The sequence below is a fragment of the Limulus polyphemus genome, unplaced genomic scaffold (genome assembly GCF_000517525.1).
Source record: "Limulus polyphemus unplaced genomic scaffold, Limulus_polyphemus-2.1.2 Scaffold447, whole genome shotgun sequence".
In the NCBI taxonomy this organism is placed as follows: Eukaryota; Metazoa; Arthropoda; class Merostomata; order Xiphosura; family Limulidae; genus Limulus; species Limulus polyphemus.
In genome coordinates, this window is record NW_013666057.1 from 153,997 (window position 1) to 179,595 (window position 25,599).

The 25,599-nt window shown below is 30.8% G+C and overlaps 1 protein-coding gene across 6 annotated transcripts in view; it reads right to left on the reverse strand.

Annotated features, from left to right (window-relative positions):
* Nucleotides 1–3,734: 3,734 nt before the first annotated feature.
* Nucleotides 3,735–25,599, reverse strand: part of LOC106458332 (transducin-like enhancer protein 4) — a 31,519-nt gene continuing 9,654 nt past the window's right edge. The window contains exons 1-17 of one of the 6 annotated variants that reach the window (XM_022384514.1): nucleotides 20,243–20,950; nucleotides 19,488–19,740; nucleotides 18,410–18,432; nucleotides 13,154–13,246; nucleotides 12,534–12,602; nucleotides 11,450–11,629; nucleotides 10,757–10,865; nucleotides 10,346–10,491; nucleotides 9,863–9,933; nucleotides 9,077–9,260; nucleotides 8,424–8,492; nucleotides 7,995–8,096; nucleotides 6,806–6,951; nucleotides 6,148–6,259; nucleotides 5,637–5,719; nucleotides 4,767–4,947; nucleotides 3,735–4,398 (exon numbers count right to left, since the gene is read on the reverse strand). In XM_022384514.1, coding sequence (XP_022240222.1) covers nucleotides 4,291–4,398; nucleotides 4,767–4,947; nucleotides 5,637–5,719; nucleotides 6,148–6,259; nucleotides 6,806–6,951; nucleotides 7,995–8,096; nucleotides 8,424–8,492; nucleotides 9,077–9,260; nucleotides 9,863–9,933; nucleotides 10,346–10,491; nucleotides 10,757–10,865; nucleotides 11,450–11,629; nucleotides 12,534–12,602; nucleotides 13,154–13,246; nucleotides 18,410–18,432; nucleotides 19,488–19,740; nucleotides 20,243–20,251 — 1,938 coding nt within the window. In that variant the 5' untranslated portion in view covers nucleotides 20,252–20,950 and the 3' untranslated portion in view covers nucleotides 3,735–4,290. Of the gene's footprint in view, nucleotides 4,399–4,766; nucleotides 4,948–5,636; nucleotides 5,720–6,147; nucleotides 6,260–6,805; nucleotides 6,952–7,994; nucleotides 8,097–8,423; nucleotides 8,493–9,076; nucleotides 9,261–9,862; nucleotides 9,934–10,345; nucleotides 10,492–10,756; nucleotides 10,866–11,449; nucleotides 11,630–12,533; nucleotides 12,603–13,153; nucleotides 13,247–18,409; nucleotides 18,433–19,487; nucleotides 19,741–20,105; nucleotides 20,192–20,242; nucleotides 20,951–25,599 lie in introns of those variants that run through there. The other 5 variants (XM_022384515.1, XM_022384511.1, XM_022384510.1 and 2 more) reach the window with 5 other exon arrangements.

The following is a 25,599-nucleotide window of genomic DNA, read 5'->3' on the forward strand; positions in this document are numbered from 1 at the left end:
TCACATATATTCAAAAACAGAATTTTTGTATAATTCAGAATTTTTTATAAATTTTTAAAAAGAGTAAAATAAATGAAACAGTTTTCCTAATAGTAAAACAACCTCAAAGAAAAGCATAATTTATCATGCAATTTTTTTAATATACAATACAACAAAAAATTTATTATTTGAGGCATAAATAACAAATTTGAAATATAAGATTAGTTGATGCACTTTTAACAATAAAGTATGGTAAATAGAATCATTTTCATAATAAATTCTAGAAGTTAAAACTTTTTTTTTGTATTTAGAATAGCACAGCAACAATATTTCTGATTTTTGTTCATTATATTAAAAGAACAAATTAAATATTTTACTATAAATTATTTTATGCAATAGTTCTTTTGTTTAATGCAAAGTTTAAGTTAGCTACTTTTACAAGGTTTTAGCTCCAAATAAACTAAGTGCAACTATTCAAGTCTAGTATTAATATGCATAACTGATTCTAATCATAACACTATTTCAACTTCATTCAAAGGTAAGCCAACAAACACTAAACAGAATAAACTTTGCACATTAGCTGCATTGGTCATGAAATATGAGATCTCATGTAGTAAAAGTGGTGAACCCAGCCAACCAGTGAGTGTCCTACTTACAAGTATTTACAAATCTTTTATTGTTGGTAGCAAATTGGTTAAATCAGTATGAGCTGTGTTATCATAAACAGTTGATGTTTATGTTGATTTTTCACCAGCATTAGTATAACTTGTACTTTGCTTTGGATTTATAAAGGAGCATGGAATTACAGTGACAGCCATTTCACATATTTTGTAATGGTGATATTTGATATAACTTGTTAAATGTACAATTTAAGAGAAAATTGCACAGATGTTTCTTATATGTAGTTGAACAATTTAAAAGAAAATAATGGAAAAAAAGGTGTTTATTTTAATAGCATAATGAAATGACTATCGTTTCTGCTTTGTTAATGGTTAATTTTATTCAAAGACAACCTGTGATCACGGATTTTTTAAATTTGGCAAAATAATTATAGATTAATCTTAAAATTATGTTCTTAAAGAAATGCTTAAAGTGAAAACAAACACTTCACATTTTTTTTACTGATACGAAGGTAAATTTTACATATAATACATTTAATTTGCTTTCAGACTATTACAAAAAAATATTGAATTTTGTTTTAAGAATATTTTCATCAAATTGAGAAGATCAATTTTTCTAAAATATTTCCTTCTGAACAAAATCTAGCAGATGAGCTATCTTAAGCTTCTCAGGTTATCTAATATATTAAATCAAGTAAAAAACTTTCATTAACATTTATTTGAATCTGGCAGAATTAAAGGTTTGTTTCCTTTGCAGATCTAAAATAAATATTACTAGCTTCAGTTCTGTTTTGAAAACTATCAAAAAGAACATCTCAAACATAATGTTCTGTCATATGTTATGAAATTCTGTGGTAAACATATGAGAAATGAAGTACTTTTGTTACTAGATCTGCATTCTTGTTCTGTGAGTAATGTGAATTTTATAAATAAATGTGTTTGTTGAGTACCATATTTGTGTGTAATATTTAGTTATTGGTAAGCTATAGCATAATTTTATTTATTATGTTTATTAATATTCCTGTATATTGTAAAAACAATCGGAAATGACACCTAAAACGGAAATTTATACCCACTAGAACTATTTGTATTGAAACCTTTTTTTTTTCTTTTCTGAACTTACCAACTATGATTTAGAATATCTCGTAAATATTTATGTTGTCGGGTCAAATAGCCTTTTTACAAACAATATGAAGTTTTGAAACATCTATCTATGGGATAATAAATTTCTGTACAATGTTTCATCTCTTAATAGTGGGACATGATCACATACAAAATTTAAGGTACAAGTACATTCAAGTTGCAAATAAATCCAATCAAATAATTTGGTTTTTGATACTAGCTCCATCTGGTTTCAAATGTAATTACTCCCGATGTTTTATTAATGTTAGGTTTGAAATCTTTGATTCTTAGTGCTTCCAGATATTTTCTTTTGTTTGAGTATTTGGATGTATTCAATACTTTAATATTTTTTAAGATAACTATGTGTTGTTTTTTAGCCATAGCTTTGATTATGAATTATGCCAATGGCTAGCTTAGATACACAAAAGAACAATATACACACACAAAATGAGAAAACTGTTATGTACAACTCTTACAAGCAACAACTTGAAAAAATAAAACCCGGATAGCAATATATGTATCTTCAAAAATAGAGTCGATGTACATTCAAATACTTGTGGAAGAAGCCATTGTAATAACATTAAACAAAGATATAAAAGTAAATTTAGATGTGAAAAACTATTGAAATTAAAAACTTCTATGTACAAAGAGTAGGTCTGGGAATAGGAAGCCATTATCTCCAATATTATTCCTCATTAGCATAGACAAAGGCCGTTAATACAGCAATATCTGCACCATTTTTCTGGTGGAGATATGTTGATGTACTATGTGGCTTTAAAGGACAAAAATAAATGTTTTTTAACACATGAACAAACAACATAAAATTCACAATAGAAAAATGGCTGTAAAAGCTTCTTAAATGTGAACAAAAATAAACAATTTGAAGATTCACTAAAAGAAGGCTCGCAAAGTAACTTACCTAAACTGGTTTTCTGCTCACAATAAAAAAAGGAACACTAAAAGAATGTGTAATAACAGCTCTGAGATTATGCACCAATGAAACTGTGACAAATGAAATTCAAAACGTAAGAGAATGTTTCAAAGAAAAATAAGTACCCTCTAAGCATAATTAATGAACAACCAAGAAAACAATGAACACATACAGGAAAAAGAAAACTGACTAAAATGTATTTATAGATCAATACGATTTATAGGTGTTATTAATGAAAAATTAATTAGATTATGATACAAATTAAGCAAAAAAAACAAAAACAAATTAAATGTGAAAATCAAAACTAAACCAAAAACTAGCATTAAGTTTTACCAAAGTTATATAATAATGAATAATATGGCAATGGCACAGTGTATAAAATGATGACCAGATGTAAGGAACATTAAAAAAATCAAAGTTTGTATGAAGTTAATTACATCTAACACTAGAGGGAGATAATATCAAAAACCAAATTATCTGACTGAATATATTTGTAACTTCAATGTACTTGTGATCATGACTCACTGTTAGAGAGGAAATGTTGCACAGAAATAAGTCTATTATTCCACAAATAACCAGTTTTAGGCTTCATATTCATAAGTGGGTACCTCTTAAAAGGCAAGTAGTCTGCTTAGTTAATTTTTTTCTTGCATTTTTGTTTTCAAAAATTCCCATTAGAAAAACATATTTACTGAGAGTTTTGTGCCAATTTATAGTTAGAAATGCAGTATCATTAATCTTTATCAAAATTTAAACAGAATTAAATAAAACTTGACTTAAAGTGCTAGATCAATAAATTATCATTAAAATAGCCCCCCAGTGACACAGTGGTATGTCTGCAGACTTACAACGCTAGCGATACCCATGGTGGGCAGAGCACAGATAGCCCATTGTGTAGCATTGTGCTTAATTACAAACAAACAAATCATTAAAATATGAAGACTTTTTTTTTATCTGGTTTAACTTCTGTCACAAGTTGACAGATTTGGGAATGGTATTATAATTTCTCTGAACTGTAATCTATTAGAAAGTTTTACTATTTAGTTGTTCTTTTTTTTTAATGAATAAACGGTAGTCCAGTCTGAAATAAAAATATTTATTTCACATGAAAACGTGCCATGTATAAATAACATGTTGTGCCACTTGAAACTGTTAACTTCATTTACAAAACTGAGAGACCCTATATAGGAATGTCGTTTCAGATAACCACAATAAATAAACAACAGAGAATTTCTCAGCTTGAACTTACCATAAAATCCCCATCTGATTCAGATGAGATTCTTCTTCAAAGATAATCTTCATGTTCTCAGTATTTGAGCCCAATACACAATCAAAAAGTGGCATTTCTTTGGTATATATATATAAAAGACGTTTCACAATTGATAAAACACCTTTTTCATATATTGGAAACACATGCACCACATCCAACAATACACCAGGCTCCTAAATCTTCTTTTTTTTCTATTTTTGTTTTGCAAAAAAAATCTTGATGGATTTCTAATCCACTTTTCATAAAGTACTTCTAATCAAATCTTTCTTGATTCCTGAGTAGAAAAGTTTATCCTTTTCTCTGACAGAACTGTCACACTCATTATTTATAAAGAACTCCATGCTACCAAGACAAATAACTGTCTTCAATCAGTAAATTACTTCATACACTGTTGCTTTTTTGTCACCAGATCCAGTTACAACGTACTTATCATCACATGATATGTCACAACTTAACACAGATGAGGTCTCTTTGCACTGCAAATGACACATAAAGATAATCAGAATCCAGTTTTCTGTATCATCAGTGCACCATAAAATGTTAATTAAATGCAAACAAGAAAAAGTAATAAACAATTTTAATTGAAATTACTAGTGAAATAACACATTTATTAATATACACATAGATAAACTGATAAAATCTGACTTGTATATTTTGATTAAAATATGAACAATAATATTTCTTTACAAGAAATTTTTACTACTCAACTAAAAATACAAAATCTATATAGTTAAGCCATCATCCTAGTGCTGCATATGTTTAAGCACCCAAATGGAGCAGTTTCTTTAGCACCAAATTAAAATAAGCACATCTGATAAAAGGAAACTTTAGTTTGATATGTTACCTGTAAGATACTGGCACCATATGGTGTTCTCCAAGCATTCAGGAGGTTATCTTTACCAGTACTAATAAACCACTTTCCACAGTAGGCAAATTTCAAGGACAAAACACAGCTTTCATGTAGGTGTAATTGATATTTATCTGGCTTGGAACAGTGTAGCACTTCAACATTACTACTTTCCATGCTGTAACACAGAAAAACAGACAGTTACACTTTATTCTTGATGCATTATGTAATGGAATAACTAGAACCTTTTTTTTCAGAAACCCTAAATCACAATTTACCTATATTTTTTAAAGATAAGTTTGACAACTATGAATCAATATTTCTCTGTTAAAATAAAGAATATTAAAATCAGCACAATTAAAATATTTTTAAAGTATTACTTTTGCCTAATATGATGTAGAATAAATACTGTGGTTAAAGCTTTTAATTATTTAATAGATGAGAAGTAAAATAATGTTTACTGAAAAATTTATTTCAATGTAATTAATCTTAATCTTTCTGAATGATATGGTGTGGTATATTGTCCCTATTTAAAGTTTGTATGCTAATTTGTTAATTATACATTAATATACCCCAATTATCTGTTTAATTTGCTTGAAAGTAATTATTTTAATGCTGTAATAGTCCAAAATATTATTTTGTCTTGTATTATACCAGTGAAGTCATAGTCTTTTGGTATAGTAACTTAAAAAAACAATATATATATATATTTATGTAGTATATTCTCACCCCACTGCTAACCAAGCTCCATTAAAATATATGCACTCACCCTTCTGCTAACCAGTTTCAATTAATATATATAAATTCAATCCATTGCTATCCAGTCTCCAGTAAGATATATATCTCTATATATATATATATACTCACCCCACTGCTAACCAATCTCCAGTAGGGCAGTAGCCAAGAGAGAAAATCTGGGATGTAAAGTCATGTTGTTGCAGTTGTCGTCCCTAAAATTATATGAAATGGATACAGGAAAGAAAAATATTCATTTGAATAAAGAAAGAAGGACAATATTATAATGTATAGTGAATAATAATAATTGACTCAAAAGTGCATTTCTAAATATTTATTATTAAATAAGATAATTCAAGAATACAAACTTCTTTTGAAGAAAAATATAAATCAATTTATTATTTTAGCAATAATAATAGGCAATACTTTCAAGCTACACTGTTAATCCCTCATAAGACCTAGTAGTACAGAATACTCTCTAGCCTTTCAATCAACTTATTTCCGAGATTCCAGGAATAAATTCAGTCTTTTCTTTTTGTCATGTGAAAACAGTACAAAATAGAAATGTATATTACTGTCTAAACCACAGTTTGATGTTTTATAAACAAATAGTGTTGTTTAACTTTTTTTATCTCTAACTCACCTCCCTGAGATCCCAGGAACGGACAGTATTATCTAATCCTCCTGTCCATAGTTTAGTTCCATCACTGGATATATCTATACAACTTGCACCATCTGTATGTCCCTGAAACTGCCTGTTAACAGCAATCACATCCAAGTATATAAAGTTTCTTCATTTTTCTATGCTCTATTTATTCACAGCTCAAATGTATACATTTATATAAACAAACACAAAATAAAACCATAAGCTTAATCACATGGTACTAATTAAGATTGAATGTTTCAATAAAATGCAACTGAATATATGAATGGATTTATTTACCTGTCTGTATGGATATATACATTTTTTTTTTGCATTATATTGCTTTGGTAAATTTTTATCACACATTTCACTCTCAATTTACTGCTGTTTACAACCGTTGATTTGAGTGATATCTTTGGCTAACTATGATTTTCTATGTTGATTATTGCAGTTTTTATTTTCCCTCTTTTCGGATAGGTGTTTATTGTTCTTAGTGTTTTTGACGTTTTCGCTAAATAACTAACGAGTTTGTTGTTTTCTAATATACAAACGTCAATGCAATTAAGTCCCATCAATGTGTATACAAAGTATACTCATTTCTTCACAGAAAGGTTTATATAAACAAATTGTACATAGAGAAATACTTTGGAGAACCTACCTAACAAGTTTTTCATTATGAAGATCCCATACTGCAATGTTTCCATCACTACAGCAGCTAAAACAGACTTTAGAGTCAGGACTGATAGCAAGAGCATAACAAGCAGGAGCACTGGATGTCAGTTCTGCCTTGATACGAGGTGTTGGCTATTTAAGATATAAAATTTCATAAATTCTAGTTAAATAGGATTAATTTACAAAATTAGCCATGAATAACCTACCACATCACTAACTTTTTCTTACACTTTCAACTTAACCAAGTTAAAAATTACACAAAAATGTAAGTTCAACTGATATAAATAATTATAGAAATAATATAAAATTATATTTGTCATTGGAAGAATTATTATAATTTAAAAGTATATCAAATGTTTGAACCACATAACCTCAAATTTCTAAATACTACACGTGTCTATAAAATTTGACTTTATCATTTCTTCACAAACACAATTTCCTTTAGTTACTTTTGACAGTACTGTAAATAGACTGAAAATTATTATTATACACTGCCATGTAAAGTGCACTTGATCTCATCAATTGTACAACCTGGTAACAAAAAGTCTCAAATGAGAACCCTGATGTTGAGTGTTTTTGAACATTTCTAAGGCACTATTAAAATGGAGAGAGTAAACAATTTGTGTGTGTGTGTGTGCAAGAAGGTAAATAATATATAAAAACTCTTTGTTTGTGTGTTTGTAATTACACACAAAGCTACCCAATAGGCTACTTGTGCTATGCAGACATCCTGCTGTGCCACTGGGGGACTATATAGGACTGTATCTACATACCAGAATTTTTTTAATAAGTTTATGAAAAACTAAAAAATAGTTAGAGGAAATTTCCAATTGAAAGCTAACATATACCTAACTTATGAAAGAAAAACTATTTCCATATGGAATAAAACCATGACATAACAGCAATATGCATTTGTCCACAAAATTTAATAAACTATTGAAAAGTATAAAAGTAGTGATTGTACATATGTTTCTATTATTCATCTGATCACAGAGTTGAATTTTGACAGATATCACTTGTTTTTTTGTTTTTTCAATATTTCTCATGGAAATTAATGTACGATGTATAGCTTAAAATCTGTTTTTTAAAATACCCATAAAATGTATAAAACTTACTTCTTGATATATTATTACTATCAAAACTTCTAGCAGTCAACATTGTTTAACCATACTTACAGCAGTAAGATCCCAAATGGAAATGGTACTGGCTTCACCTCCTACAACAAGAGTCCGGCCATCGGGCAAGAGTTTGCAGGATCGAATATAATTGTCACGTTGCTGTAACAAAAGAAAAAACAACAATATTTTTTCAGTCCAAGTTACAGAAAGCACCAAATTTGTTCTTTCTTACTTCCTTTATAAATCAATATTGATACATTCATATAAAAAGAACAAAGAACACAAAATATTCTATTTTAATAGTCAGTACGGCACCATGGTTTGATAACTCCTTAATTTACATTGAAAAAAAAGCTTTAGTAACCATTTATGAAGGAATCTTAATTCCCTAGATAAATATAGACTAGAAAACTCAATTTATATCAACAATTATAAGCAAATTTAAGAACATCAAACCAAAACAAGTTGAAAGAAGGTTATATTTACCAAGCAATCAAGCTGAGACACAGGACTTTTACTTCCAGGCTGAGTTATGTCCCATACTTTCACACAACCCTAGTAATACAGAATAAGTTTGACAGTTAAACTATTAATGGGTCAATTTTAATAGTTGCATTATTAATCAATACAATGACACATTTTTTTACAGATTTACTTAACCAAACAATATTGATAAAATACTCAGTTTTTTAAATTAGAAACCATAACTGGTAATTTAGATTAGGCATACCTGATTAAGGTCTAGTATATGCAAGTAGCTTAATGCACAAGTTGAAATGAGTAAACCAGTTAAAATATGGCAATATGGGCTTTGTTCTTCACAGTATAGTATTTTAACCAATTTTAATAAATGAAAAAAATTTCATATTCTGTCTATTGACAAAATTTTAAATAATCATTAAAAGTATTACAAATATGTGGTTAATTTCAGAGAGCTTAACAACTCCTGGTCCTATTCATTAACAATCCAAACTTCCAACTACATACCTTAAAAATTCAGTGAAACCTTTCCCATATATACATATATGTTTCACAAAACTAAATCTTGTAAAAAAAAGTTATTATTGTACTGAAAAAATTTAACTAGTATATCATTCACAAAACTTATAATATCTAAATAATTTCAAGTTCCTACCAACCTTTCCACCTGTGTAAACATACTTGGTGGGACTGCTAATAGTTACAGCACAGACAACTTCTCCATGACTGAGCGTATTTATTGCATGAGCATGTCGTGGAATTCCTGGACCAATTAGTGCATCTGGAGGAAAGGGAATGGGCTGCATTTGGCCATCAGCACTGACATGGTAAGAATAAGTCCTGCTGATAAATTAAGAAATAAACAAAGAACAATTTAATAATTTATTACTATTCCAAAATCTTCACTAAATTAAAATTATCTAAGATATAAACATATGAAATTTCCTGGCTAGATGTTTTACAGTTTTTATAAGTGTTTTTTACCACTACTTTGCCCCCTGGTCCATCCATATTCCTTTAGTTATGACCAATGAAATGAACGTATTGCACGGATTAAATAAAAAACAATTTATGAGGAAATTCAACTTTACATGAGGGAATGTAAGCTTCCTGACAGCTTTCATTCAAGTGAATGTAATTTTATTTCATTATTTCTATCCCTGAGTTGGCGTGCAGGTTTGTGGTCAAGCTGTGATATGCTGTTGAATATGCTCTAGACCCTCAGCATAATATTTGACTAAGAGCAGCTGTTCAGACTGAGAATACCAGTACCAACAAAATTTCCTTCATATTTCCATTTCTGGAACATCTCTCGGAAAATAATGTGCATCATAGCACTTTTGGTTAAGAAAAAAGGCTTAATTTTTGTCATTTTAAAGAAGAAGTTATAGTCGACAAACATCATTTAAAAACAGAATGTATCTACCTACTACACAAATACTTACGGTTTCCCACCTGATGCAGGACCAAAAGCAGCAGCATTCCTCATTGCAGAATGTGGATCATAGCTTCCAACCTTTAAAAGCATTAAACCTACAAGTTAATATTATTATATATTTCATCAATCAATACAACTAAAAAATTCTAATGGGATGAGGTTTGTTACAGTTTGCTCAATATTTCTATATTAACATAAGATGATTTTTTTTGGTAAGTGCAGTTTAATTTTAGAAAGTGTTGTTTTAGAAAGTCTCAAGCTTCCTCTGTATCATTTAAACAAAATATTTCAATATTTGGGAAGTGAAAAACTGAAAATAGTATAATTCCAGATAAAATGTTTATGCTAAATTTTTTTCAAATAAACCAAACTACTTATATTAATAAGAAATAAACAAAAATATTAAAATAAAGCTTGAAATCCAAATTTTAAAAACAAACCAAAAACATTTGCTGGTAATTTCTTTAACAAAGCAAAATCTTTAACTCACCACTGAACGGGAATAGGAATTCAAAGATGAGGAAATATTGTTGTTTAACATGCTCTGAGAAAATGGAGCATTGGAGCTGAGATCTGCTGGGGACGAACTATGAGATCCAGCAAGATTACCATGCAGAGAGTAAGGATATGAAAGACCTGGAATTTAAGGTTTTAATAAATTTCTTTTTGCTTACAAAATTCTATTAAAGGTCAAAAAATAACTCAATACAACCTACAACAAACACATAGAAAAGACAAAGCATCAAAATTAAAGATCTAAGTTACTTTTTATTTAATAAAAGCCGAATCACAATCTTTCATAAATATAAGTAATAAAAACATTTTACAATTTCATATCTTTTCAAAATATGTTTTAACTATCAACTGAGTTTAGCTTTACAAAGAAACATTCTTCCCTTACCAAGTGGTAGACCTTTGGGTACAGATTTCAATCCACTGGATCCAGGAGTATTGCCACCAGAGCTTGTAGGAGTTATTGATTTTGGAATAGGAGTAGTGGACTTTTCACCCTAGAAAATGCATTACATATTTTTTGAAAAGAATCAAAGGAAAGGTTTCTGCAAAATCAACACAAGTTTTTGTTCATAATTTTAACTTTCACTATCACTAGTTCCTACACATAGTAATGTTTTATGAAATCCATGAAAAAACAAAAGGGTTAAATTTACTTATTACTCTAAATAAATAAATTTATTTATTTAAATAAATGGTTGCATATTCTAATTCTAAAATTAAAAGAATTTTTCATAATAATTTATAATATCCAACAAATGTATTTTTTTACAAGAAAACTGACTGTATCATTCTAGATATATTTGACATAAGCACTCACTTCAATCTACAAGCACATTCTTAATAATGCATTTCTCTATGATATCTAATATATTTCAGCAAAGAAAATAATATATGAAGCAAAGTAGTGCTAAAATAACTTAATAATTCTATATAAAATAAGAAACATAAAACGAAAATGGTTCTAGGAAAGATTATACGAGTTTAATTTAAAATTCAATGAAAAATGTTCATGCAATTTATTTATACCAATGAAAATTTTAACAGTTTTTGAGCTTGAACTCAGTTCCTTCAATCTTACTTGATAAGCAAGACTGATGGGTTTTGAGCTTTTACTAACTTCTTTATGCTTTGATGAAGACATGCTAGCACTGGATGATAAACTGTTGTGAGGACTGAGGTTGCCACGCTCTTTCTTAATTGGTTTTTCTGTTCCATTCTCACAAGGAGAGGACACTCCATTTAGTGCTCCTACAGAATCCTATTAACAAAGAAAAATGTTATTGTGCTATAATGAGGAAAAAAAAGAGCTTCAAATGTAAAGATCACCGTATCCAACTGACACCTATCACAGAAGCAAAACATATATATATATATAGAAATATGCACATGTGTGTACATGCACAGGTTCTCAGTAAGTACATTTTGAACATCGTATACACCCACTTCTATGAGTTTACTATCACAAAAACAGAAGCTTGACAGAATTAATACAGTAAAAATGAAGTTTCTTGGAGCTTTTTATCAAAAAGAGTTTTTTGGCCTCCCTACCCTACAACTGTCAATTACTCTAAATATATATTAGGCCTAATTTAAATTCAAACAACACATAGGCCTGTTCTAGAAGAAAGATTAAACAAGGGCAATGAATCTCAGTAACAAATTAACGTCAGTCCTGAATCTCACTAGTACAAACCATTCCCACACTCAGCAGGTATTTTATGATAACTTAATTCGATTGCTGTTTTAATTAATAGCTCACAAATTTACATGAGTATAAAGTTTTTTTAGGATTTTTCATTTAATTTAGCTTAATTTAAGAAGATATTTTGAAATAAAAACAAGTTATTACATAAAATCAAATAAAAAGTGAAAAAGAACTGGGAATTCTATGTTAATACAACATATGTTGAAAAACAAAGAAATAAGCAGAAAGAAATTATTCAAAACATATATATTATTGTTTTAAAAAATATATAAATTCAAAAATTATTTAGGGTGACCTAGAATTATATTAAACTGTGATTTAAAATTTATGTGGATTCTATAATCCATAATAAAGCAGTTTCTACAGAAAAAATCTATGAAAAGATAATTAAATATTATATAATGTAATAATCATTTAACAACAGCAAATATTTAACTCAATAATGAACATAGCTTGCCTCAGCAACATCAACCACCAGCTCCTGGTCACTTTTATCTTCATCACTCTCATGTAAAGATCCCAAAAGCTATCAAAATATGTCATAATTAGAACACAACTCCTGACATTGATTTTAATTTTTAAAAAAATCACTTACTGGTCACAAAACAATTTATGTTGCAGTATACATGTACATCATGTTCCTTACAAAATTTTTCATAATCAATTTCATTCAGTCTATTCAAATAGTAATAAGTTAAACTGTTAGATATGCATAACAATTAAACTTTTCATATCAAGGGGGGGGGGGAAATGCATACAATTTTGGGGGAAAATTATGCTTAATCCTTATGACAAAAGAAACTTACTGTCGTAAAGACGAAGAACTGTACACATATCTTTAGTCTTGTAACTCATAAATTTTTCTATTAACCTGAATAAAAAAATCTTATACTCTTTAAAAGTATTTTTATAGGTATGTAAGTTTCATAAATGGTATATTTTAATTAGGAAAAACCCTTATATAATAAAATAAAGGGAAAATGTGCATCTGGTTTATGTACCTGATCACATATATTTTGAGGAGCTTTGATCATACAAAAGTTTCAAATCTTAAAATAATCCTAGTCTGTAATTTACCTTATCTTCTTTTTTTTGTTTTTTCAATTCATGATCTAAATCTGGAGATCTGCTTCTGTATTTTTCTCTCTCATTTGGTGAAACTGAATGTCTCTGTGAAAAAACAAAGACGATTACACATATTTTACTTACTTTGGTTTTAAAACATTGCAAAAAAAATACAAGCTTCTGTATTAAAATATTAACTTCATAAATACTGTGATACTTGTGCAAATGGTTCTAACAATACATTTATTCATTATCCCACAGTTTTTGTTTGCTTCATGTCTCTGTGGTCTATCTAACCTGAATCAGTCTATGATGCTATGTATAATTTTCTTTCCCGTTCTGCCTGTTATCTATCAATCTATGATTTAGAAAGTTTGTTGAAGAAAAACAAAGGGGATAATATTACCAAACTCTTTGTTGATTCATAAACTTCCAAAGCCTCGTAAGTAATCAGCTCTCCTACCGCTTCTGTATTAGTAAGTTGGAACGTTATACTTTGGATACGATAGTGTGTAAGAGTTCCATGATGGAAAAAGGTTGGCCAACATGTTAAGGATAAGATATTTCAGCATCTACTATATACTCCTAAACTCAACAAACAAAAACATAGCAGCCAACAAAAGTATTCACATTTTTACCTGAAACATAAACCATTTCTACCATTACAGGTATGGGATTCTCACCAGGAAGAGAAACCACTGAAGCACAACTAATCCCATTATAAACGCATTGTACGCGTTCACTCACAGGAACCCAGCTGCGGGATATTATCTTCCCGTTTTCATCGTACACAAATTCATCAAACCCGCTGAATTGCCTGCAGACTTAAAGCCCCATAGTGGTGCCCCTTCTTACCATCTTTGTACACACAGAGAACAAATGCTAAAGCACCCCACAGGACATCAAATTAAGAGCCCAGCCCGCTGTACCAATTGGAAACGTCACTTTAGGGCGTAACGTTACACTATGGGTGTTCCTGTACATCATCAAGAATGCTATTATCTTCCCACCCTGTACTTTTCACGATCTGTACCACGTGACCGTGCAAAATTGAAAACCATTAAATAGATTCATAAACTGCCCTAGCCAGCCTTTGATCCCTTGCAATACCCTGTAATAGTCTACATATTTGACATCTTTATTACGTCATAAACCTGTATGATTCCTAATTAATTTTCTAATGAATTCAAAAACCAACTCACGAATCAAGTTCTTACTTCATGAGTTAGGTGACTGGAATATAAATTTTTGTTCTTCGTAATACGCTTATTCACATATGTAAACGAATGCCTTTAAAGTTAGATTGATTATTTAAATGAAGTAATGCCTTTTACTCAGATGTGTCTTAATTACCTGGGGCATAAATTAAAAAGAAGGGGTGGGGTTAATATTGATACCCCCTATTCTAGGTGAAAACAAAAAGTTGAGAATATCCAATTCAAAATATCACCTTATTTATATCAACAATATTTGATACATTGATTAATTTGTCTTAGCTGTTACTCACTTAAAAACGACAAACTCGTAACAGTGTACAATGGTTTCTTACAGTTACTCAAGAAGCCTCAACAAGCTCTGTACTCATTTCATCCAACATTAAAATGGTTGTGTGTGTGTGTTATAAAACGCCTATAACGCAAGAATTGATCTCTCACTCAATATCAAACCCAAGAAAACATGAAAGACTGTTGGTCTGCACTACTGTACAAACTGATAATTACTTAAGCATGTATCAAACTATGCTTTTAGGAAATGCTTAGACCGAACATCTAAAATAATAAAATGATTTAGAAATGGCAAGTCTTATGGAAAGAAGCGTGCCTTGGTTTGTTCAATCGATCGATAGCGAGAAAGGCATAATTCATCTCTCAAATTCTCAGGTCTATTGTGGTGCATATGACTGTCTACACTGACGCAGTCACGAAATCCTTTCATTAAATGTTATTTTCAGATAATTTGACGGAGCGCTAGCAGAAAAAAAATCTATAAAATTCATCGTAGATACAATGAAAAGTATGGTACAACAAAACTTTGGTACCCCGCCTTGTGTAGAGCATTATTTATTCTGAGAAATGTTAAAAACCGGCAATAATGACAAAGTCTGCTTCAGAGAGAGAGAAAAAAAAACATTAGTTGGGTTAGTGGCCTTCGTTACTCGAAAATATTACTAATCTTATAAAACCAGTTCAACACTCGGTGGCTAAACCCCAATACCGCGAGCGAGGTAAATGAGAATCGACATGATTCTTGAACACCCCGGGATTTTAAACCCAAATACTTACCACTGTAATTTGGCTCAGCAGTAAGTCGGAAGTTTTATAACGCTAAAAATCGCGTTTCGATAACAAATAGTTCATTGTGTAGCAGATAACAAATAGTTCATTGTGTAGTTTTCTGCTTAACAACAAAGAATAACACTACTAATCCGAAACTGTCAAAAAAAAGTTTTAATGGCAGATAACTTGGGAAATTAAAACCACATCTTAAACTGTCAAAAAAAAATTTAATGGCAGATAACTTGGGAAATTAAAACCACATCTTAAACTGTCAAAAAAAAGTTTTAATAGCAGATAACTTGGGAAATTAAAACCACATCTTAATATAAAGCGTATACATTATTAATTGTTATTCTCAGAAAATTACTGATTAAACGGTTGGTTGTTTTATTACGTCTAGTTTCAAGTATTAATAATTATTTTTTGATCAAGTAAACGAATTACTCAACCGATAAGAACAGTCATGTATTCAGATGTTCATAGTGCCTACAGCGTGAACATCATTGGTATTTTTTTTTCTCTCGCAAAAATGAAAAGATGAATTAGCAGGAACGGGTACACTATGGTTTTCCTATATTTGTTTGTTAAGCCTAATGCTACACGATGGGCTATCTGAGCTGTATCAACCAAGGGTATCGAAACCCAGCTTTGGGTGTTATAAGCCTTCGTAATCCACTGGGGGCGCTATACTATTCAGTTATGGATGCTTTGTACTAGTGGCTCCAGAATGGAAAAGCAAAGACCATGCCAAAATCCTATAATCAGTTCAAGCCGTTGATGTTGGTCAATGTGCTAATGACAAAAGCGCCTTAACTATTGGACTACAAATTCCCAAAAGGAAGAAGAGCCTCCACAAGCTAGCCTCTTCAGTCATACAAAGAAAACGTGACCACCTGGGTGTGAACCGATCTTTAATATTTTACAACCCCAGCTCGTTCCCTTTTGGAAAAATGACTTAACGGAAGAGGGTTTGCAGACTGATTATTGCTTTACGTGCATAGGATTTCTATAAACAGATTAGGTACTAATCCTAATGAATATTCTTTCACTATTATTATTATACCAAAATAATTTATTGGAAATCAGAGATTATCTCACGCGGCCAATAGCCTCTGAAGGTTAATGTTAACTTCTCTAAAAGGGAAACAAAGGCAGCTTGGAGGGGTCACCTGTTTTAACCACTCCCATCATTATACAGGAGTGTGTTGTCTCTTAGACAGTCGGTAGACACTAAAATGGTGTCAAAATAAGGGACGTTAAATTTAATGTTGCAGTTTGTATTGTCGTGACTTCAGTAAATTTTTTGCCTTTCTCGATTATATTGTATGAAATATGATACAGCTGTCTCTACACTAATTAGTGATTATATTGTATGAAATATGATACAGCTGTCTCTACACTAATTAGCGAATTAGTTTCACAATGTTATTGTAATTTATTTCTCATATATATATGATTTCCATAAAAACACGCCCCACCCGTAGTTTTAGTGATAAGCTTGATGAATTATAACTAAAGTTTCAGGTTATATGTCTGCTGTGGTCATAGCACAGACAGCCAATTGTACAGATTTGCACTTAACAATTAACAAATAATAAATATATTTTTTACGCTTAAAAAAGAAATAAATATAGTTCTTAAAAATGGTAATCCCTCTGTCAATGCGCTGTGAAGCCTAAGAACAATTTATTTTTCAGTTAAATCATAATAACTAATGAAGAATAGATTCAACCATTCAGTAATGAAATAAAGCCACAATAGTTTTCCCATTAATTTCACATACGGGATTTACATGATAGTCTTGTTCCTTCATCTTTATCAGAAAGTTCTTAATACGATGTACATCTACATATAATCAAAACCTGCCATTCCTGATAATCAACGTTTTATGTTCGTTGCCTGTTCGATCGCTAATTCAGTAGCTTTCAAACATTTGAGAAAACAGAAACTAACGTACACATCCTCGTTAACTAAAATAACATCACAAAATCTCAAACAAAAGCATCATTATCGTTTAACAACATTGTCTTAACGAAATAATCTACGTATAATCAATAAAGTCATAAGTTAAAAAGTAGTTATTAATCTCAACAATAACACGAGGAAATACTTAGTGTTTTAACCCTAAAAAAGGATGAAACAGTCTAATGATCCACCTAAAATATTGCATAAGATATTGAAAACACACAGCTTTTATGTGTTTCACACAGTCATAGAAATGCAAATATCAGTGGAGGCATGGTTCATTTATCTTAGCTTACAGATACTACTGTTATTTTTGAATTAAAAAAAACCTTCCATGATATTCAGGAACGGTGTTAAAATTATGTAATTTTTGATTATGTTTTTGTATATTTATTTATGATACAGCTGTCTCTACACTAATTAGCGATTATATTGTATGAAATATGATACAGGTGTCTCTACACTAAGACACTCTACACTTTACAGAAACTACACACACACGTCATACAGGGAGGACAGAAAAAGTGCTACTACTTGGAGTACATGAGATACGTAAAAGTGTACTTACAAGTCTGTAAGTGAGAGACTAATACGTTCCTGTTTTTTTACTACAGTATTTTATTGTATAAAAATATACTTTTTATACAATATAATTTTTGTACATATATGAGCTACACGAATGTTCATAAAAATTTGGTTGGTCAGTTACTTTATCATTAAAAATAATGAATTACTTTATTTGAACTCGTACGAAACACAGTTTATCCACCGTTTGCAGTATTAATAAACGTTATCGTAATCCTTGTCCTCTCTTCCCTATACCACCTCGTTCTAGTAGTTGAATAAACTCTACTTCAGAAAAGCTGGCTAAGAAACGAGAAACAGATTTAAACTTTCTTGATGGGCAAGTTTTCAGTTCTTGCCACGTCATGCAGGGAGGACAGAAATAATCCACTTACAACAGATGATCTATAGCAGAAAAAGTGCTAGTACTTGGAGTACATGAGATACGTAAAAGTGTACTTACGGGTCTGTCGTCAGAACTATGAGCTGTGATGGAGAATCGATTAAAGAGCGAGCCAGTCGGATCCCACAAAAAAAAGAGGAAAAAAATCAACCATAAATACAAAAAAAATAATCATATCATCTTCTAATAAATTGGGATTCTAGTTTTCCCTTTGGCTAACAGTAGTTTGAAGAAACCTTTTTACTGTAAGTTGTTTTTATACATATAACGAACTTTTTTCATTAGATTTAAACAACTTTAAATACATCCAAAGCGTCCCTAAGATTTTCGTGTCACTGGAACAACTTATCATATCTTTAAAGCCCTATTATTTTTACAGCATCTTTCTCATTCAATTTTCATTTCACGATACATATGAAACATGAAAGTAATTTTAACACATCTGTTATTCGTAAAATGTAATTCTACTTAGACCAATGGTAAACTAAAGTTTTCGAATGTTAAACAACTAAATGGGAATAGATATTTAGTTGGATTTAACTTAAGCCTAGAATTACCGATAAAGGTTGTTCATTTCTAAATAATTTTTTCTAACGTATCTATGCACAAATTGCGTATGTAGAGCATGAATATGCAGCAACGACACGCAAACCATGAGTCCCTCGCTAAACAGTAGGCAACGCTCAGCCAGGTAATTTGGGGTTAAGGACGTTTCATAAGCATTTAAGTTACGACTTCTTACAAGAACATTATGATGTGTAAAAACTATCCTGCATTCAATTAGAGAAAGAGATAAAGTTCGAATATACAAACATTCGAAACTATACGTTCTTGACAACTCGCCATTTTTTTTATCATACCAATATTATCCTGCAAATATCAAAAACATTGCTTTTTGAATTTATAGCTCTAAATGTACTTAATAATAACAACAAACATACATATATTAGAAAATTACAATTACAACCAGTTTAACAATAAATAATTTAACATCAATAAATGTTATGATGGCAATAACGATACTTATTTTCAAGCTGCAACGATTTTTTTTTGAAACAGCCTTTTTATTATTTTCAAATATATATTTGTATAGCTTCTAATTAACGATTGCATTTCATCATTATGTATCTAGACCTACCGCTATTGGATCGTTTATCTTCTTTGTGGTCCTTCACACCAGAAATGGACATAGCTGATGATAATGCCGCCGACAGATGCGAGCCAGGCACTCCGCCTGCAAGTGAATTCGAGAGAGCTAACAGGCCGGCTGCACTAGTTGGTGGAATGGCGGGTGGCGGGAAACCAGCCATGGCCGCTGCCGATGCGTAAGACATCATTGGAATTGAAGGAGGATGTGCATGTGGAGGAAACTGTGGTGTGTGCATCTGATGCTAAAGGTGAAAAAACAAAAGATAAGAATAGGCATGACCTTCACCATAACACGTAATTTTGCTATCCATCATTGACGATGAGTTTAGAAAATTGCACTGGAAAACACACACATATTCTTAAATACGTGAACTATTAAAAAAAACGGATTTAAAATACGTAAATTCTCACTACTGTATCAAAACTCAAAACAGGCGTGGAACTTTTAGTCATCTAAACGAAATGACAAATAAAATTGTTCTTTTTTTTTATAGATCTCAAATCTTAATTCATTAACAGAATTGAAAGCCAAACTTAGAAGTTTGGGCAAAATTATAAACAGCAAGACCTTGTGACCCGATTGTAGAAAAAAAAATCAATAACTTACTATATGTCAGTGTCATCCACCCTAGGATACAGAACACGATGAATTATCGTGTTTTCCTATCAACTTAACTTTGGTTGTCTCATACTAATATGAAAATCCAATGAAATTAAACATAGTTAGTTATACTTATTACGTACTTTGGACATTGTTAAATAGCCACGAGAATCAAGATTTGTTACATAGGCTTTAACACATACACATTGTTGGCGAGGTAGCTGCTCGTAGGATTTAATATACACACATTAGTGGCGTGGTAGCTCATCATAGGCTTTAACACATACGCATTGTTGGCGAGGTAGCTCATCATAGGCTTTAACACATACACATTGTTGGCGAGGTAGCTCCTCGTAGGATTTAATATACACACATTAGTGGCGTGGTAGCTCATCATAGGCTTTAACACATACGCATTGTTGGCGAGGTAGCTCATCACAGGCTTTAACACATACACATTGTTGGCGAGGTAGCTCCTCGTAGGATTTAATATACACACATTAGTGGCGTGGTAGCTCATCATAGGCTTTAACACATACGCATTGTTGGCGAGGTAGCTCATCATAGGCTTTAACACATACACATTGTTGGCGAGGTAGCTCATCATAGGCTTTAACACATACACATTGTTGGCGAGGTAGCTCATCAGGTAAATGACAGCAGGGATAATTTTCTGCACACCAAAAGACCCCTCCCCTCGTGAAAGCTGTATTCTAATGTAACTATATTTAAATACATGTACTATATTGATAATCTGGCACAGAAAATATTATTATGGTACTGTAGATCAAGGTTATTGGGTGAAATTCACCATGAAATAATATCCATATATTTTTTTATCGAACAGAAATGTACCAAAGTTGCAATGTTTTTTGTGTATGCCAAATATTGAAGACAATTCAATAAAACCATATAATGATTCGTTATTAAAAATATATCAGCTTGTATGTAAAATAAGGAATAACACAAAGGGCAGCATTTGAAAATTAATATTAGTTCATAAATTAACCGCTAGTGTAAAAAATGGACAAAAGTAACTATTGTCCCCTAAGTTTCAACAAAAATAATAATTCTATGTTAACAAGAGGTTGATATATATATGGTCTATAATTTACCAAGTTAATATAATAACATAAAATTTGAAATAACAGAAAACACACTATAAGCTAATACCACAACAATTCATATGCTAAATATCTCTAAAACTTTATTTGATTTAATTCCAAAGACAAATTCCATATTAAAGAAGAATATCCATCATGGTCTTTTCGATTTAATGGTTACTTATATATGTATAAAACACAAGCGTAGTCTTTAAACAATCATTAAATCACACAAGAAAAAATCAATCAATGAAATGGTAATTACTTAAACTATTGGATTTAAAGCACTATTATTTCTCCAAAACTCCAAAACTAAATTATATATTGAAAAATAATATTTATGATGGTATTTTTGTTTAATGATCGTTTATATACATAAAACAAGAACAGTCTTTAAACATTTATTAAATCACATGAGAAAACACCATTTAACGAAACGATAATTACTTAAACAATTGGATTAAAAGCTATTTTGTTTCTCCATAATTGCTAACATTATATGAAATACCGAGAATATAATCACTGTATATTAATATGGATTAAACTACACAGTTTATAGTCAGGGCTCCCTAATTTCTTTTTGATTGTGGTGTAAAAGCTAACGATCGTCCATGTTATAACACTACTCACTAAAGAGGAACACGTTACTTCGTGAGAGCTAAAGTTGATCAACTGCTAATTAGGAAGGCTTGCTGTGAGGAAAAAAAAAGGACCGCCCTAAGGAAATTACTTGGTATTTTTTTCTTTACAATTTAACTATAATAAAGAATGCGAGATCGAAACTGTGGAAACATAAATGATGACTTGGATCATACCCATTCCAAAAATTAATTAATTTTTGTCCGCGCTTCGTTATCGCCTTTAATTACGTCTCCACTTTCGAAACAACGCCATTATAAGGCCAATTAGAAACAACAGTTAATAACTGTTACACTCTATTGATTACACCTAACGTTATTGATCAAAAACTTTACGAAATTAATAACTATAAACATATGATAGTTACTATAAAGGGCAAAAGTTATTAAAGCAAAGCAAGGCAGTATCTTACATAAAACTAATAACTGAATATAATACTTAAACCTTAAATTTTACAAACTGAAGATGAATGGTGCGTATATGTGTTCCCTATCATTAGTAATATGGATTATTTTTAACTGTTTATATCTTCAGACATTCATATTTGTCTGACCATCCTGTTGTTCACATTAAATAGGCACATGCCAAGCGAGAGGTTTAAGCTTTATGGTATACATACGACATATATCTGCAAAGAAGGAATAAAACTAACATTAAAAAGCGTATACGGAAAATCCACATTTTACAAAGTGCCTTGGTGAAACAGACACATGCACGAAGGCAGGTATATGAACCAACACCCGTACCTCTATCCGACCCCATACGCTATATAAAGACAGGTGGTGCTGTAATCCCAATAGAGTTAATATGACCACATGTGTTTAACAAAGCAGGTGTTCTTGCTCAGAAGCGAATACAGTGTAGAAAGTAACTAGGTAACGCAATAGCGACTCTTTCCTGCATATTTTGTTCTCTTTTCTACACCAACACGCTCTATAATACAAGGAAGAACACGTTTTAGACGCTATAATTTAGATCACTTGAAACAATAACATACTAGTACATTATTTTACTTGTGTTATAACTTAAGCCTTTAAAAAAACAATGGTTAATAAGATGTCTAACTTATACAATAACATAATATTACGTACCAAAAAATTATAAATATCGATTTTACAGACAGATTTTAAATTTATAATGCCATAAGCTCAGAAAAATGTTAATATGTAGAGATAGATCTAAAACACGAACATTCTCATCCAACAATGGGCACACAGTAAGTCGATAAGAATAGAGAAAAGAAGTAAAAAAATTCGTGTAAAAATATACTAGCTGAGTATTGGGCCAACTTTACTAAACATTTTCACAAGGTTGGACCATCTTGGCAGGAAAAAGAACAAAGTTGATTCATTTTGAATGAGTAGAAACACCATAAGATATATATGTAATGCGTACAAACAACGATATAGCTGAGAATGTGCCTAATAATCGACAAGGTAAAAATCGTAATAGTTAAACTTGACAAGAGTGAGTCAAAATAATCAAGCAGTGTCAAAGAAAGTTCGACAAACAAATTATATCTGCAAAATAGATATAGAGCCAAAATAGAGCCAGGATAGACTAAATGCAAAAGCAATAAGATGTAGAGAAAAGTTTAACATAGGAAATTAGCATAAAAGTAGTTTTAAGGGTAGGCATAATTGTTACTATTGTAATGATAGAAGTATAATAAATAAAACTGATGACCTTAGAGCATTGGTAGGAATGGAGGATTTTGATATAACAGGAATAACTGAAACATGACTAAATGTAGACAATTTGGATGATATAATTATTTTTGAAATACAGGGTTATAGGTAATGAATAGGAATAGAGTGCTAAAGAGAAAGGGAAAAGTAGTTTTATGTGTAAAATGTGAGTTATATCCTGTTGAAGTTGAGGATATCAAAGATAATAGTAAGGATACTGGTTCCATTTGGGTCTCGATTAGCTGATATAAAAGGAAAAGGATTTTATTGGGAATTTGTTACCGACCACCAGTGATACTGATGAAATTAATGAGAAACTTTACAGTGAAATTATAATTTCAGCTGTTAATGAGGTCATAATTATGGGTGATTTTAATTTCAGACATATATATTGGTATATGTTAGAGTTAAATCATGAGGGAGAAAGTTTTGGAAACAGTTCAAGATGGTTTTCTTTACCAATATGATCAAGAAACAAATATTTTAGATTTATTGTTAACTTCTAACATAGAAATTGTTGAGAGTGTTAAAATTGGGGAACAACTGGATGCAAGCGACCATTGCTCTATTAGGTTCGATATATTGCTGTATATAAAGATAAGGAATAATGATATTTTTGTCACAAATATTAAAAAAGCAAGTTTATAAGGGGTGCGACAAGAATTATGTCCTGAATTAGGCAGCTCAGTTATTTGGAGACAATGTTCAAATGTGGAAAAATCTTTAAATACTCAAGATAATCATATTCCTTATATAAAGAAAAGGTTGGCTCACAACTGGTATAATGGATAAAATTAAAGGAAAGAATTAAAAATTTAAATTGACTGGTTTGACAGGAAATTTAGAAGATTATAGAATATCAAGAAAGTTGGTCAAACAGGAAATTAGGACATCAAAAAAGATGCATGAAAAAAATGCTGCCTGAAATATATAAAAATTAACAGTAAGGATTTCACTAATACCTGCAGAGTAAACAAAATGTTAGGATAGGGATAGGACCTTTGGGGGATGATAAAAGAAGGCTTGTATTTGATGATTATAAGACAGCTGGGTTATTAAATTATACTTTTTTTTCAGTTTTTATTAACGAAGATATAAGCAGTATTCCTTATCTTGAACAGGTGATAGATGAAAACTAGGTCGGAGAATATGACTGCATTAATTCTGAGTTTGTTAAGAAACAATTGTGAAGTTTAAAAAATTATAAGACTCCTGGGCCACATAATATTTCCTCAAGGGTTTTGAAGGAGGTTGAGGATTGGGTATGTGAGCCACTTGCTACTATTTTGTGCAAGTCCTTGAATCATGGGCAGATGCCAAAGAATTGGAAGTTAACTAATGTCACTCCTTTTTTCAAGGGAGGTGATAAAAACTGTCCCAGTAATTATAGGCCTTATTAATCTTACTTTAGTTATGGGAAAAGTTTTGAAAAATCTGAAAAAAAGATGTTTTGCAAAGACACTTAACAAAGTTTAAAATTTTATTGAATAGTTAACATGATTTCACTAAGAGAAAATCTTACCTTACAAATCTTTTGACATTCTTTGAAAAGGTTATTGCTTATGTAGATGAGGATAAGAGTGTAGATACCGAGTATCTTGATTTTCAGAAAGCACTTGACAAGGTGCCACATAAAAGGCTTGTAAAAAAAATTATCTCTATAGGTGTGGGGGGATAAGTTAGCTAAATTGGATAGAAGAAAGCAGAGGGTTGTTATAAATGGAATTCGGTACATCTGGATTAATGTTACAAGTCGGGTACCTCAGGGCCTTGTCTTAGAACCTCTGCTCCTTTGATTAACATCAGTGACATAGATGAAGGAATAGTCAATAAATTATTTAAATTTTCTGATGATATTAAAGTTTTGGGTGTTGCTGGCTGCAAGGAGGATGCTGCAGCTTTACAAAATAATTTAGATAATATAGTGAGTTGGGCGAATAAAAGACAGATGGGTTTTGATTATAATAAATGCAAGATATTGCATGTGAGTTATCATAATTCAATTATAAGTATAATTTAGATGGGAATAACCTTAACAGTGTTATGAAAGAAAGGGATCTTGGTGTAGTG